Here is a 13,894-nt window from a genome sequence, read left to right on the forward strand (position 1 = left end):
ATCACATATGGCTTTATGAAATTCATCTCAATATTGTGTAACAACAAATTTACACAATAAAGGGTAATATTTGGAAGTTACAAATTTGTAACACCAAATATGTTACATTATTTGAATATATCTCATATATCTAAATATTGTAACTCTCTATTATATGTTACAATATGTGACACTCTTTGTCACATTTATTTAATCTAAAACATTATATTATAATATAATATAATATTACATTATATTATAAAATAATATAACACAAATCACCATTAAAATTACCACTCAAACGATCATTAGAAACAGTCATATTACCGAACACACTTGCAAGTGCCTTCCATTGATTTGCAGAAAACACTCGAGAAGAAGGTGCACCAAGAGTTTCAATGGCTGTTGCATTAGCACGAACGCCGCTGCCCCCCCCCCCCCCCCCCGGTCCCCCTCGACCACGGCCAGCCGGAACAAAGGAAGATGACGATTTCCCTCGGCTTGCCCCACCATCATTCTTCATACGATCCTTCCACCAATCGGGATAGCCAATTTTCTCGAAGCAAGTGGTCATTTCATGACCGGTTGTCTTACAGTGGGTGCAAGAAAGATGCGATTTATCAGGCTTCTCAGATCTGCCCCATCCTTGCCCAACGGGACGAATAGCAAAACCGACTGCTTCTGGCTTCTCATCAGGTACATTCGATCCCATTCTAACCCGTTTATCTTGAATCGCTAATTGGTAAGCACAATTAAGAGAAGGCAGCGGTTCTTGAGCAAGAATACTCGATCGCAATCGACCATAATACTCACTGTATAATCCCATTAAAAATTGGTGAAGCATATCTTTTTTACGGCGGATTTCATGGTCTCGGCCAGCAGTACATCTTGTACAACAAGAGCAAGTAATCAAAGGTTCGTGGGTATGCAATTCTTCCCACAAAGCGGTCAGTTTTTCGTAATAGGTGGCAATCGTCATAGCTTTAGTTTGTCGGCAGCTACCAAGGGCAGTTTTTAATTCTAGAATACGCAGACCATTAACAAGAGCAAATCTCGCTTTGAGAGTATCCCACAAACGTTTCGCATCTTTGTATTTTGAGAGAGTACTTTTTACCTCGGGAGCAATGGTGTTCACAAACCATGAAACGAGCATAGCATGAATAGTTATCCAATCAGCTTGCGTACAAGGAGGCTCCGGTGAGGTGACTGTGCCATCAAGAAAACCAAATTTACGTCGCGCTTGAAGAGCGGTTTCGATTTTGCCTGCCTAATCGTCATAATTCTCACCGGTAAAGCAGGCGGGAGTGATGAAGTCACCAGGACGATCTTGAGGACCAAGGAAAAAAGGGAATTTATTTCGATTTTATCGATTTTAGGTGGTGGTGGTTACGGCGGCGTTTCGGCGCCGGCCGTTGATATGGTTTGTGACAGTGGCATGTCATTGCCGGCCATTGTTGTGGATCAGTGTGTGGCTCTGGTACCATGAAAAGAATAAGCCAAAAAATGGTTGCCTTGTATTGATGATATACGTTGTATATATACATCCTACAAAAAATGCTTACATGATAAGTCTGTTCTAGAACTGACGTATAATGCAACATGAAAAGTCTATTATAAAAGTGACATATGATGTTAAAATTTAAAATTATAAACCTCCAATTTATTTAATTTATTTCTTTTCTAATATTTATAAATATATCATTTCTAAATTAAAATATTTTCTTATTTATAAAAACTAAATTAAATTTTTTTGATTCCAAATAATTATTTAATTAATATTTTAAAAATGATAATATATGTAATATTAATAAGTATATATATATATATTTTTTAATACTTATTTCACACCCAAATAAATTATATATATGTATTGTTTAAATAAATTAATATATTTTAAAATTCCAATAATCTAAAAAAAATAGAGCATCTTTAATAATATATATTTATAATTACATAGTAGGTCTGTTCCCACACAACTGACCTACCATGTCATATGAGAAGTCATTTTCCTCACAACCAACCTACCATGTTATTTAAAAAAATTATTAAAAAGATACTCTAAATTGTTTAATAAGTTTTTTATTTTAAATTACAAATACTATTAAATAAAAATATTTTCTTATTTATAAAAATTAAATTAAAATTTATAATTATTAATAATTTATTTATTTATTTATATTTCAAAAATTATAATATATATAATATTAATAAGTATATTTTTTTAATACTGATTTCATACCCAGATAAATTATGTATATGTATTGTTTAAATAAATTAATATATGTTAAAATTATAATAATCTAAAAACAAATCTTTAATAATATATTGTTATAATGACATGGTAGGTCTGTTCCTATACAACCGACCTACCATGTCACATGAGAAGTCATTTCCCACACAACTGACCTATCATGTCATTTCAAAAATTATTAAAGAGATATCCTAAATTATTTTATAAATTTTTTTATTTTAAATTATAAATATTATTAAATTAAAGTATTTTCTTGTTTATAAAAATGAAATAAATTTTTTTAATTACAAATAAGTTATTAATTTATTTATGTTTCAAAAATTATAATATATGTAATATTAATAAGTATATATTTTTTATACTTATTTCATACCCAATTAAATTATATATATATGTATTGTTTAAATAAATTAATATATTTTAAAATTTCAATAATATAAAACAAATTAGAGTATCTTTAATAATGTATTTTTATAATGACATGGTAGGTCGGTTCTACACAATTGACCTACCATATCATCTAAAAAATTATTAAAGAGATATTTTAAATTATTTCATAAAGTTTTTGTATTTTAAATTATAAATACTATTAAATTAAATTATTTTCTTGTTTATAAAAAATTAAATTAATTTGTTTTAATTTAAATAATTTATTAATTTATTTATATTTAAAAAATTATAATATATGTAATATTAATAAGTATATTGTTTTATACTTATTTCATACTGAAATAATTATATATATATGTATTGTTTAAATAAATTAATATATTTAAAATTCAAATAATGTAAAATTTATATTTGTTAATATTACATTATAATTATATTTTATAAATAAAAAATATTTTAATTTAATAATATTTACAATTTAAAATAAATAAATAAAAATTTGATAAAAGAGTAGTGTCTTAAATAATTTTTTAAAAGACATGTTAGTTCGATTCTGTGTCATTACACAAATATATTGTTAAAGATATTCTAATTTGTTTTTACATTATTAAAATTTTAAAATATATTAATTTAATTTAATTCATTTATTTATTTATACTTCAAAATATTATAATGTAATATTAATAAATATAAATTTCTTACAATCATTTCATACATTAATAGCTTACATATAGATATATATATATATATATACAGTTTAAATAATTTAATATATTTTAAAATTCTTATAATGAGACATGATAAGTCGGTTCACATAGTAGCGATCTACCATGTCAGCAAGGTAGGACATGGTAGGTCGGTCCACACAAAACTGACATACCATGACAACATGGTAGGTCGGTTTTGCATGAACCAACCTATTATGTCTTCTACAAGCATGGGAGGTCGATTCACACAGAACCGACCTACCATGTCCACATAGTAGGCCAATTCTCGCGCAACCGACATCCCATGCTTATCTTGGACATACATGATAGGTCGGTTTTTTGTAAACCGACTTATGAACATGTGTTAAGTCGGTTTAAGAAGAACTGACATCTCATGTCCGATGGCTGATGTCCAAATTGTAATAGTAAGTAATTTATTATTAAGTGACATATTCCAATTGTTACTAAAAAAAATAATAGTGCATTTCAAGTGTCACTACACTTTTAGTCGTAAGGGAACATCTTAAATTTGTCACAATTATCACTAAAGTTATAAATAATGTTACTAAAACTAATGACAATTGTAAATGCCACTTAATCTATATTTTGTTGTAGTGAGAGATATATCATTTATGATGAATATATGAAATTCATGAAAATTATGTTTAAACATAGAATTTTATATATGTCAAATAATATTCATATAAAAATTGATCTCAATCCTGCTAGTGATGAGAGCTATAAAAACAAAGTATAATTACACACAAAAATAAATAAATAAATAAATCACAAATGACAATAATATTTTGATATAACAAAGATGAAAAGCAATAATTTTATATATAAAAAAAAGTACAGAGACTGTAAATGCCAATTGATGGGATGTAGGTTCAAAATTATCTTTGTAGTGTTAATGATGGTATTATTGAGTCCACTGAATACAATGTAAATTGAACATGATCAATAGGCTTCTCCAATTCATATAGAGAAGGTTTAGGAGGCATATGTAGACATTCAATTTCTCCTTCAAGCAATTCTATGACTTTGTTCATTGTAGGGCGATCACTTGGCTTTATTTGTATACACCATAATGCCACTATAATCATTTTCTTTATAATTATTGAATCTTCCCCATCTATATCTGCTGTTGCGACGTCGACATTTTTTTCTTGACTTAATTGATCATGCGCCCATGAAGGAGAGTAAATTTGACTAGTATTTCCTGCAACTGCGACTATATTCTTTCTTTTACTTGCCATTTCCATCAACAACATTCCAAAACTATACACATCAGCTTTATTAGAAACTCCTCCAATATTTTTGTAAAATAGCTCAGGAGCTATATATCCTAAGGTTCCTCTTGCTGCAGTTAGGGACACATTATTATTATCCAATGAACATAATCTTGCTAACCCAAAATCAGAAACTTTTGGAATAAAATTTTCATCCAAAAGAATGTTGTGAGGTTTGATATCAAAGTGTAAAATTTGCATGCAACATCCTTGGTGCATATACTCAATTCCACGTGCGACACCAAGTGAAATTTCAAATATTTGCTCGCAACTTAAGGAGGTAGTTCCTTCTTGAGAAAAAATGTATTTTTCCAAAGATCCGTTAGCCATGAAATCATACACAAGAGCATGCTTTGAGGAGTGGACACAAAATCCTATCAAATGAACGACATTAACATGATGAATTCTGCCAATTGTAGCAATTTCATTGATGAAGTCTTGCCCATTTCCTTTGGATTTACTCAATATCTTAACTGCAACAATACGACCACTACGAAGTTTTCCTTTGAATACAGAGCCATAACCTCCTTCACCTAATTTGTTCTTGAAATTTTGGGTCATCTTTTTTATCTCTCTATATGAGTATCTTATAGGAGTGAGATTATTCTGACTATGAAGAAACTCCTCAATAGAATTATACATTGATAAATGACGTCTTCGCCATTTATAGATTATAAAGGCAACTACAAATGGAGTCCCCAATATAAATTTTAGTCCTGCAAGTGCTACTGCAATTTACCAAAATAAACATTGAATTTAGTGCACAATTATGCATCAAGTTGATTTCACCTAAGAATTTATCATGTATACAAAAAGTACTTAAAGATTTATATTATTTTAGTTATAACTAAGTTTATGAAAGGAAACCTAGAGGAACTAAGTTTATGAAAAGAAATCTAGAGGACCGAAGATTGGAAGACTAAAAAATTGAAACAGTTTTTTATGTTTAAAAGTAGTATTTTCATTTTGGGAAGAGATTCTCTTGACATTGAGAGCAAGAGCAATCGGAAGAGATCTACAGAAGAGGCGGGTAACTTGCACCACTATTTGCCTCTATTAGGTTAGGGTAAACCTAACTTTTATATTATATATATATGGGTGTACTCTTAATGGTTACTACTCATGGATGGTTACTTTAATATTAATCATTGGATTAAAATCAATGGTCTATATTTATAATTGTTAATTAATATTTCTAAAAATAAATTTTTATTTTTTAAAATTTTTGGAAGGGTTACCCGATGAAAAACAGGTATTTATTATGAAAATATAATATTGTAAATTTTTCATTTTTCAAATGCATGTCAATTTCAAAACATAGCTAGTGTCTCTCATTTTTGGAAACGACATTAATTATGACAAAAAATAAATAAATTCAAAATTAATGTATAAAAAAATATTTACTTGTTGGTGACTTGTTATACCAAGTCACTATATTGTCACATCATCATAATTATTAGTACACATGTATGAGTAGTAACTATTGAGAAGTCTTCCATATATATATAAATAAAGAAGTCGTGTTTTTTTTATGCACTCGTATACATAAATTAATTCTAACTTGATGATAGTATATATTATAGTTATTAGGACATCCTGTAAATTTTTAATAAATTCTAAATAATTTAAGGTGTCGAAATCTGGATTCAAATAGAATTTTGCACACGTGGCTATTTTTTTTATACGCGTGTAAAATAAGGTTTTTGAAACTTTATTTTCGACATCTTAAATTATCTAGAATTTCCGAAAGTTTTAAAGTCACTAAGAGTGGGTGTACGGCGGGCGGGTACATCAACAAATGGGGTGTGTACCTTAGAGTCCCCCTATATAGTTATATACCCAGTTTTATCCACCAAAAAAACAAAATCTTAATTGAAATATGCTTTAAATGTTCTATAAATAAATCATATTTTTTAATTGTTAATTCTCTTTAAATTAGTTAAGATAGCCTATTAATTAAATAAACTTTCCAGTACACAGATTTCTAAAAGTGAAAGGTCTTATTACGTACCGAGGCCACAAATTGAATAGGGTATTACTTCGTAAAAATTCCCTGCACAAAGACAAGATGTGATCAAAAAATAAAATATAAAGTTATAAAACACTACTGAAACAATTGTATAACGAATGGTGTTTTATAAGAAAGAATTGTTACATAGAATTTTTTTAGCTCTCGTCCACCCTGTAACCATCCAAAATAACTTCAACATTAGCTGATCAGAAGAAAGTTGGAGTAGTTGATTCAATACTCAATAGTAAGCGAAGAAGAACTACTTACAATAAAGCCTACATTGCATCTCGTTGGAATAATCCATGTAGCAGTAATATGTTCCGTTATAGAAATTTGTTCTCAACCATGAAAGCTCAAAGCCATAAACAAGCTGGTTGTGAATGTCCACATAAGAAGTATTCCTCCCACTCACCACTGTCTGATTCGATATTAAAGTAGTCAGCTCCGAGCGGCACCCGCTCGCCAAATCAGAAACGTTAAAACCACCATCGACCACATAATAATAAGAAGAAGAAACATGATCAGTAGTTTTGGTTTTGGAATATTGGGAGGCTAAACTACCACCAATATTGCAAGGAGCAGTGTCTATATAATCAGGGGAATTCACAACTGGATTCTCACATTTCAAGATTGCTATAATCTTTGTAAAGTACTTGTAGCGATCGGAATATGTTCGAGATGGAAAGGTGGAGCAATTGTTCCTGTCAACATTGGAGTCCACAACTCGAATTGTGTAGTTGGCATAATTGATTGACCGCACAAAGTATTTGACAGGATCTATGTGTAAGTATTTGACAGACTCCAAGTGTAATACAGTAAGATTGTTCTCGCAAGAAAGCTCAAAAGTGGAGTAGCCACAGTGTTTTGGATCGGTCTTAAGTCGGAAAGGAGTGTTTATGTTGATGATATCACCACAAGAAGATGGTGAACAATGAGGATTTGAATCTGCATGGGTAGTTTTAAGGAACAATAAGAAAGGGATGATCATAAAATAAAGAAGGGCAGCCATGGAAAATCTTGTGGAGAAGAAGGATTCCATTTGGTACAGAATAAAAAACAAGGTTTTCCTACACTAACTGAAATGATTCAATCAAAATTTTATTTATCATAAAAAAAAAAATTAATGCCAATTTCCTTACTATTGACCATTAAGACAAGTTCCATTCAAATACACTACAGACTAGAGACTATAGGCTAGTGACTATATCAGTCAACACGAAAAGATCTCACCCCTCAATTATCAATTTTCTGTACATAAATGTTGATTGATACATTTACCAATATAAGAATAGTCAAAGAGAGTAGAATACGTTTACGGACATGATTAATTTAATTATATGTCACTCCAATCGAAATCAATGATATGGGACCATCCTCACCTTGTCAGTTTCTCAGAAATTTCTTTCTTTGCAAACTTTTTTAAGAATACTAGTCAAAGCAAGACAATAGTAAAGAAAATGGTAGTTTTTAAAAATAAATAAATAAATAACACTATCCTTTATTGATAAATTAAATCAAATCATAAACAAATTTAAATTTTTTAACTTATATCATAATATAAATTAAAAATGTCCAAAAAGAGAATGCATGACTCATTAATTTCAAACGAAAAACAAAACAAATAATTTATAATAAAATCAAACACAATTCATACGACATTACCGACAAAAATATATACCTCACATCAAAAATAGAAACAAATTAATTTATAAACCAATCAGTCATCTTTATATACCTCCCATCCTCACAATGTATTTTACTCCAAATTCTTATATTATACCATATACACAGTTTCTTTATATTTTTTTTGAATAATTTAAATATTATTTTACTTTAATAAATTTTATTTATTTTGAATATAAAATAATAAAAAGATGACTCGTAAGAAAGGAGAGAGAGGAAGAGAAAATGAGTGATAAAGGAATAAAAAATGTTTTGAGGCATAGCATGTGCTGTAGTTAGTTGAGGTAAATATTTATGTATAATGAAGCAGCTGATAGAGTGACTTTTTAGGATAATTTGTCTATATTTTACATTATCTATTGGGAGTGCTTAGTGCCTTATGGTTAAAATACAGCGACAAAAGTAAGAATTTTTGTCCTAAGGTTTGTGAAAGAAAAAAAAAAAGAATAACATTTTGGGCATTTTTTACAAAACTTTGTGTGAGATACAAATAAATATATATATATATATAGGGGAATTCTCTTACAATGGTTTCACTTTAAGTCCTACTCATGGAGCTTTTAGTGTTCTCGACCCGTGAGCAGTTTTCAGTGCAATTTTTTTATGACAGTGTATATTGTAGCTATTTAGGGCATCTGCAAATTTTCAAAAAATTATGAATAGTTTGCAGTACCGAAAATTAGGTTCAAACATATTGTTGCACGCGTGACTAATTTTTTTTATGCGCGTGGAAAGCAACATGTTTGAACCTAGTTTTAGGTACTGTAAACTATTCGGAATTTTATGAAAATTTGCAGGATGCTCTAAATAGCTACAATATACATAGTCATAAAAAAAATCGCGCCGAAAATTGTTCAGAGGTCGAGAAACAGGAAAGCCCTACCGGTAAGGCTTAAAGTGAAGCCCATATACGAAAATTATCCTCTATATATATATATATATATAAAAGAAAGAAGGTGTTATAACGGGATCTTTTTTTGATTTATTTTCTTCTACCAATCCTTTTGATGAGTTGATTAAAGAAATCATTACTAAGAACAAGCCAAAAGTTACTATGAGGTTTTATTTTATTATGGTTATGTTAATTATGCGGAATTGGATTGTATTGTATTGAAATATGAATTAGAAGTAGATTGTACTGTACTAGACTAAATTATATTTGTACTGTACTAGACTAAATTATATTTGTACTGTACTAGACTAAATTATATTTGTACTACCATGTTTGGTGTAGTAATTGACTAAAAAAAGTGTCAAATATATTTTTAATAAACTTATAATTTTTTTAAATGAAAAATTATTTTAATAATAAAAAATAATGTCAAATAATATTTAATACTCATAATTAAAAATAAATTATATAAATATTTAATATCACATGTTTTATTTATTAAATATTTTAAAAATTAAATTAAATAATTTTCAGTAATAATAAATTTATAAATAATATAATATTTGATAAAAAATGATAACATAAATTTATTAGTTTGGAAATTAAAAAATTATTATATTTAAAATTTAATGCAATTAATATATACCTTAAACAAAATTAATAATAGAAAAAGAGAAAATTACAAGACATTGTGATATACATAACTTAACATATTTAAAATATTTATATATTATATACTATAAAAAAATAACTAATAACTATATTAACCCACCTTCTTGGTGGGTTAAAATAGTCCTCGTTTTATAGAACAAAATTAGTGAAGGGCCAATTATAAGATTGGACACAATTAGTCAATCACATGTGCTTGTCCCTTGAAACAAACGATCCTAAAAGGTGTCCCTGGTCTATTTTACCAACAAAAAAAAAAGAGAAAAGTGCAAAAAGAGATAATTAGAATGCGCTTAAAAGTCCTTACTGATGGCTGGTTGCACAACTGACAAATGGAATGAAACATTGATAGTTCTTGTTCAAAAAATTGACAAGTCCAAAACAGTAGTTGAGGAGTTGATTCCTATAAGTCTTTTTGTATAGCGATATATAACATCATCTCTAAATGTTTGGCATGGAAGATTGAACCAAGACAATACAATTATTGGTTTTGAAGGAATGCATATAATGAAAAATAATAAGTTTTGGAACAGGATTATAAAAAAGCCTTGATATTGGATATGTAGAAGGCCTATGACTGTATTGAGTGAAAGTTTGTTAAAGTTGTGATGATTAAATTGGGTTATGATATTATTAGATAGGCTCTCAAATTGATCGATGTTGTATCTCATATGTTTCCTTTGCTTGTTTGATTAATGGTAAACCAAAAGGAATGATTTATCCTAATAGAAGGCTAAGACAATGTGACCTTATTTCTCCCTTTGTCTTTCTTTTTTTGTACTGAAGTTCCTTCCTCAATGATTGTGGTTATGGAAGATGAAGGGAATCAAAATAAGGATTTATCCTAATAGAGGGCTAACAATATTTTTAAAATTTGATAGTCAAACCTTTTGAACCAATCATATCATAAGAACACCAACACCCGCCATGTAAAAGTACCATTGTTCATTCTTGTAGGCCATTGAGGTGTTAATAATAAGAGCTACGTTTTTTAAATTTCTGGCTTCTAAACTTTATTTTCATTTGGTTTCTCTTGAAACTATTCAAATTTTGTGGTCACTTCTATTGTAGAAATGGCAAATTGGAATGAACCTTACATTCTCATGTATAATTGTTTGATGATCCTAAAAAATGCAACATCAATCTATATTTTAAATGTCATACATTCTCATATATAACTATGACCAATTGAATGAAACGTTGATAGCTCTCATTCTAAAAGTTGGCAAGCCCCAAAGAATTGAGGTGTTTATACCTATAAGCGTTTGTAATGCGATATATAAAATCATCTCAAAATGTTTGGTGAATAGACTTAGTTGAGGTGATTGCAGATGTACAAAGAGCTATTGTGCATGGAAGATCGATCCATGATAATGCAATTATTGATTTTGAAGGAATACACGTAATGTAATGAAAAATAATAAGTATGGGTTTAGGACAAAATGGATATTAAAACGGCATTCTTGTAGATTACAATGAGGAGGTTTGTATGAAACAACTAGTAGATTATTTTACAAAGGGGTGAACATATAGTGCGTAGGCTTGTTAAATTATTATATAGTTTAAAGCAAGTACCAAAATAATGGCATGAAAAATTTAATCAAATCATTATTTCAGATCTATTTAGACACAACAATACGGATAAGTATTTATACTCTAGAACTTAAGATAACTAACTCATCTTAAATGGCGTTTGGTTGGTTGGATGGAATAGAATGGCAATTAGAATAGTAACAATAATTATATTCTATTGTGTGGTTGAACTTTGAAATCATCAATCAATGGAATAAAATAAATGTTAAAATAACCAAAATATCTTTATTCTTATAATATATTATTTTCACATTAAAATTCATTTAATTATTATTTTAAGTATTTTAAATAATTTTATGGCATGATTTCCAATTTTGATTTAATCTAATGTTATTTGATAACTTTATTTGTCGGTTGATAATTTTTTTTAAATAAGATTAATGAAGACAATTTACTTTATTTTTTAAGCTACTTTAGTATTCAACTGGTTTTAAAGTGGAAACTTGTTCCCACTAAGTGGTGGAATTCTTATATCATTGGAATTAGTATTCCAATGCATAAATTGCAAACCAAACATTCCAATGGCATTTGTCATTCCACTCCAAAGTTGATTCATTCACACCAAACGAGTACAGTAACGTGTCTATATGTTGATTTTAAGTAATGATATGAAAGGCTTAATAAAAACAAAAAGATTTTATTTTTCTATTTTTCAAATGAATGACCTTGGATAGGTTGATACTATTCTAGGTATTTAAGTTAGAAGAAATTGTGAGGGTTATGCTTTAAGTCAATATCACTATATTGAGAAAATATTTGACAAACTTAGTAATCTCAAAATCAAACACGCAATTATGTCATTTGATTCAAGTCAAAAGTTTGAAAAGAATAATAGTAAAGCAGTGGCTCAACTTAAGTATACAAGTGTAATAAGTAGTCTAATGTACGCAACTCATTGTACAAGAGCGAATATTGCATATGCGGTTAATAAACTAAATAGGTTACTAGTAATCGAAGCATTTGGCATCGGAAGACTATTGAGAGAATTTTAGGGTATCTCAAGAGAACTAAAGAACTTAGCCTCTATTACTTAAAGATTCTTAAGATACTTAAATGATATTGTGATGCAAGTTGGATATCAAGTGTGGGAGACAATCTCTTCATAGTGGGGGGTGTGGTTTCTCGGGATTCTAAGAAAAAACATGTATTTCTCACTCAACCGTGGAGGTTGAGTTGATAGCTTAAGCCACACCGGTAGAGAGGTTGAATGGCTAAGGAATCTCATGTTGGATAGCCATATTAATGTGATTAAGGTATCAACGATCTTGATACATTATAATAGTCAGGTCACATAAGATAGAGCATATAATGATATTTATAATGGGACATATAAGTCTAAGGCATGACTATATGAGACAATTGATTCGAGATTGAATTATTTTAATCTCATATGTGAAAACTAGTGAGAACTTAGCAGATCCATCCACCAAATATTTTACAAGAGATTTGGTAAGTTCTACATTTAGAGGGATATAATTGAAACTCTTAGAATAAGAGATTCACCAAGTATGGAAATGTTACGATTAGTTTAATACAATGCCTAAGTAGTTTTATACAATGTGGTATAAAATACTTCACAGTTTCACATAATTAAGGCGTAGAATTTAAATTTTCGTTGTAGACATTTATAATTGATTTTTTTTAAGTGATACAATCATAAATCTAAACATATGAGAATTTTTGGGAAAAGATTAATATGTCACCTCCCAAAAGGCTTAGAATATTCAATATCCCTATTCCACCTTTGGACAGAGAAAGCTTATTGACTCGCACTAGAATTTAACAAAGTTTCGAACTGGATTGTTGGGAGATGAAATGGAAAAGTAGAATTCACAAACTTTAGTAAATTCTTCTGGTGAAAAACATTTCAGATGTTTTGCCTACCAGAGAAAGACCAAAGAATTGTTAGAATTGTGGACAACAGCTCTGTTTTTGGTGATTATCATTTGGAAACAACGTGACATCTTTTCTAGGAATGCCCTTTCACTTTGTTGATCTAGGAATCAAAACAATTTGAGAATGGGTAATGTCCCTTTCATCAGCTGGAAACATTGGCTATTATACTTCAAGGATCCTTGTAATAGACCTCCCACCTTGATTTTCATGAGCCCTTTCTCAGTGCTTCTGTCATCGTCGACTTAATCTGGAAAAAGGATAATAATATTATCCATGGTCTCTCAACAAAAGGACTATTCCCATGATTACCAGCACGGTTAAGTGGTCAAAGCTTTCAAGCAGAGCTTTCTCCTTCAACGAGTCCATTTGAATTTTCGAAACACAGTGACTCTAATCAACCTATGAGAAGTTCAAGAAATACACATGCCTTGCAGCTATGCTGTACGTAATCTTGTTGGAGCTTTATCCTTTGTATGTTTGTGTTTAATAAATCCCTTTTCTTGAGAAAGGATCACGCACAGCAAAGAAAAA

At 29.3% G+C, this 13,894-nt stretch overlaps 1 protein-coding gene across 1 annotated transcript; it reads right to left on the reverse strand.

The window, feature by feature from the left end:
• Nucleotides 1–4,109: 4,109 nt before the first annotated feature.
• Nucleotides 4,110–7,772, reverse strand: LOC133834538 (rust resistance kinase Lr10-like). The gene is made up of 4 exons (XM_062264182.1): nt 6,898–7,772; nt 6,775–6,801; nt 6,631–6,672; nt 4,110–5,347 (listed from the first exon to the last, which is right to left on the reverse strand). The coding sequence occupies exons 1-4, from the start codon at nt 7,667–7,669 to the stop codon at nt 4,224–4,226; spliced, it is 1,965 nt and encodes a 654-aa protein (XP_062120166.1). The 5' UTR covers nt 7,670–7,772; the 3' UTR covers nt 4,110–4,223.
• Between the last annotated feature and the right edge of the window lie 6,122 nt (nt 7,773–13,894).

Source organism: Humulus lupulus, chromosome 5, assembly GCF_963169125.1.
Source record: "Humulus lupulus chromosome 5, drHumLupu1.1, whole genome shotgun sequence".
NCBI lineage: Eukaryota > Viridiplantae > Streptophyta > Magnoliopsida > Rosales > Cannabaceae > Humulus > Humulus lupulus.

Bases quoted from the DNA above. Each gene is read 5' to 3' on its own strand.
- LOC133834538 (XM_062264182.1), bottom strand. From the start codon at position 7,669: ATGGAATCCTTCTTCTCCACAAGATTTTCCATGGCTGCCCTTCTTTAT. The intron at 6,802-6,897 runs GTAAGTAGTTCT...GGATGGTTACAG, and splicing joins GATGCAATGTAGGCTTTATT to GGTGGACGAGAGCTAAAAAA. The intron at 5,348-6,630 runs GTACGTAATAAG...GGTAAATTGCAG, and splicing joins CTATTCAATTTGTGGCCTCG to TAGCACTTGCAGGACTAAAA.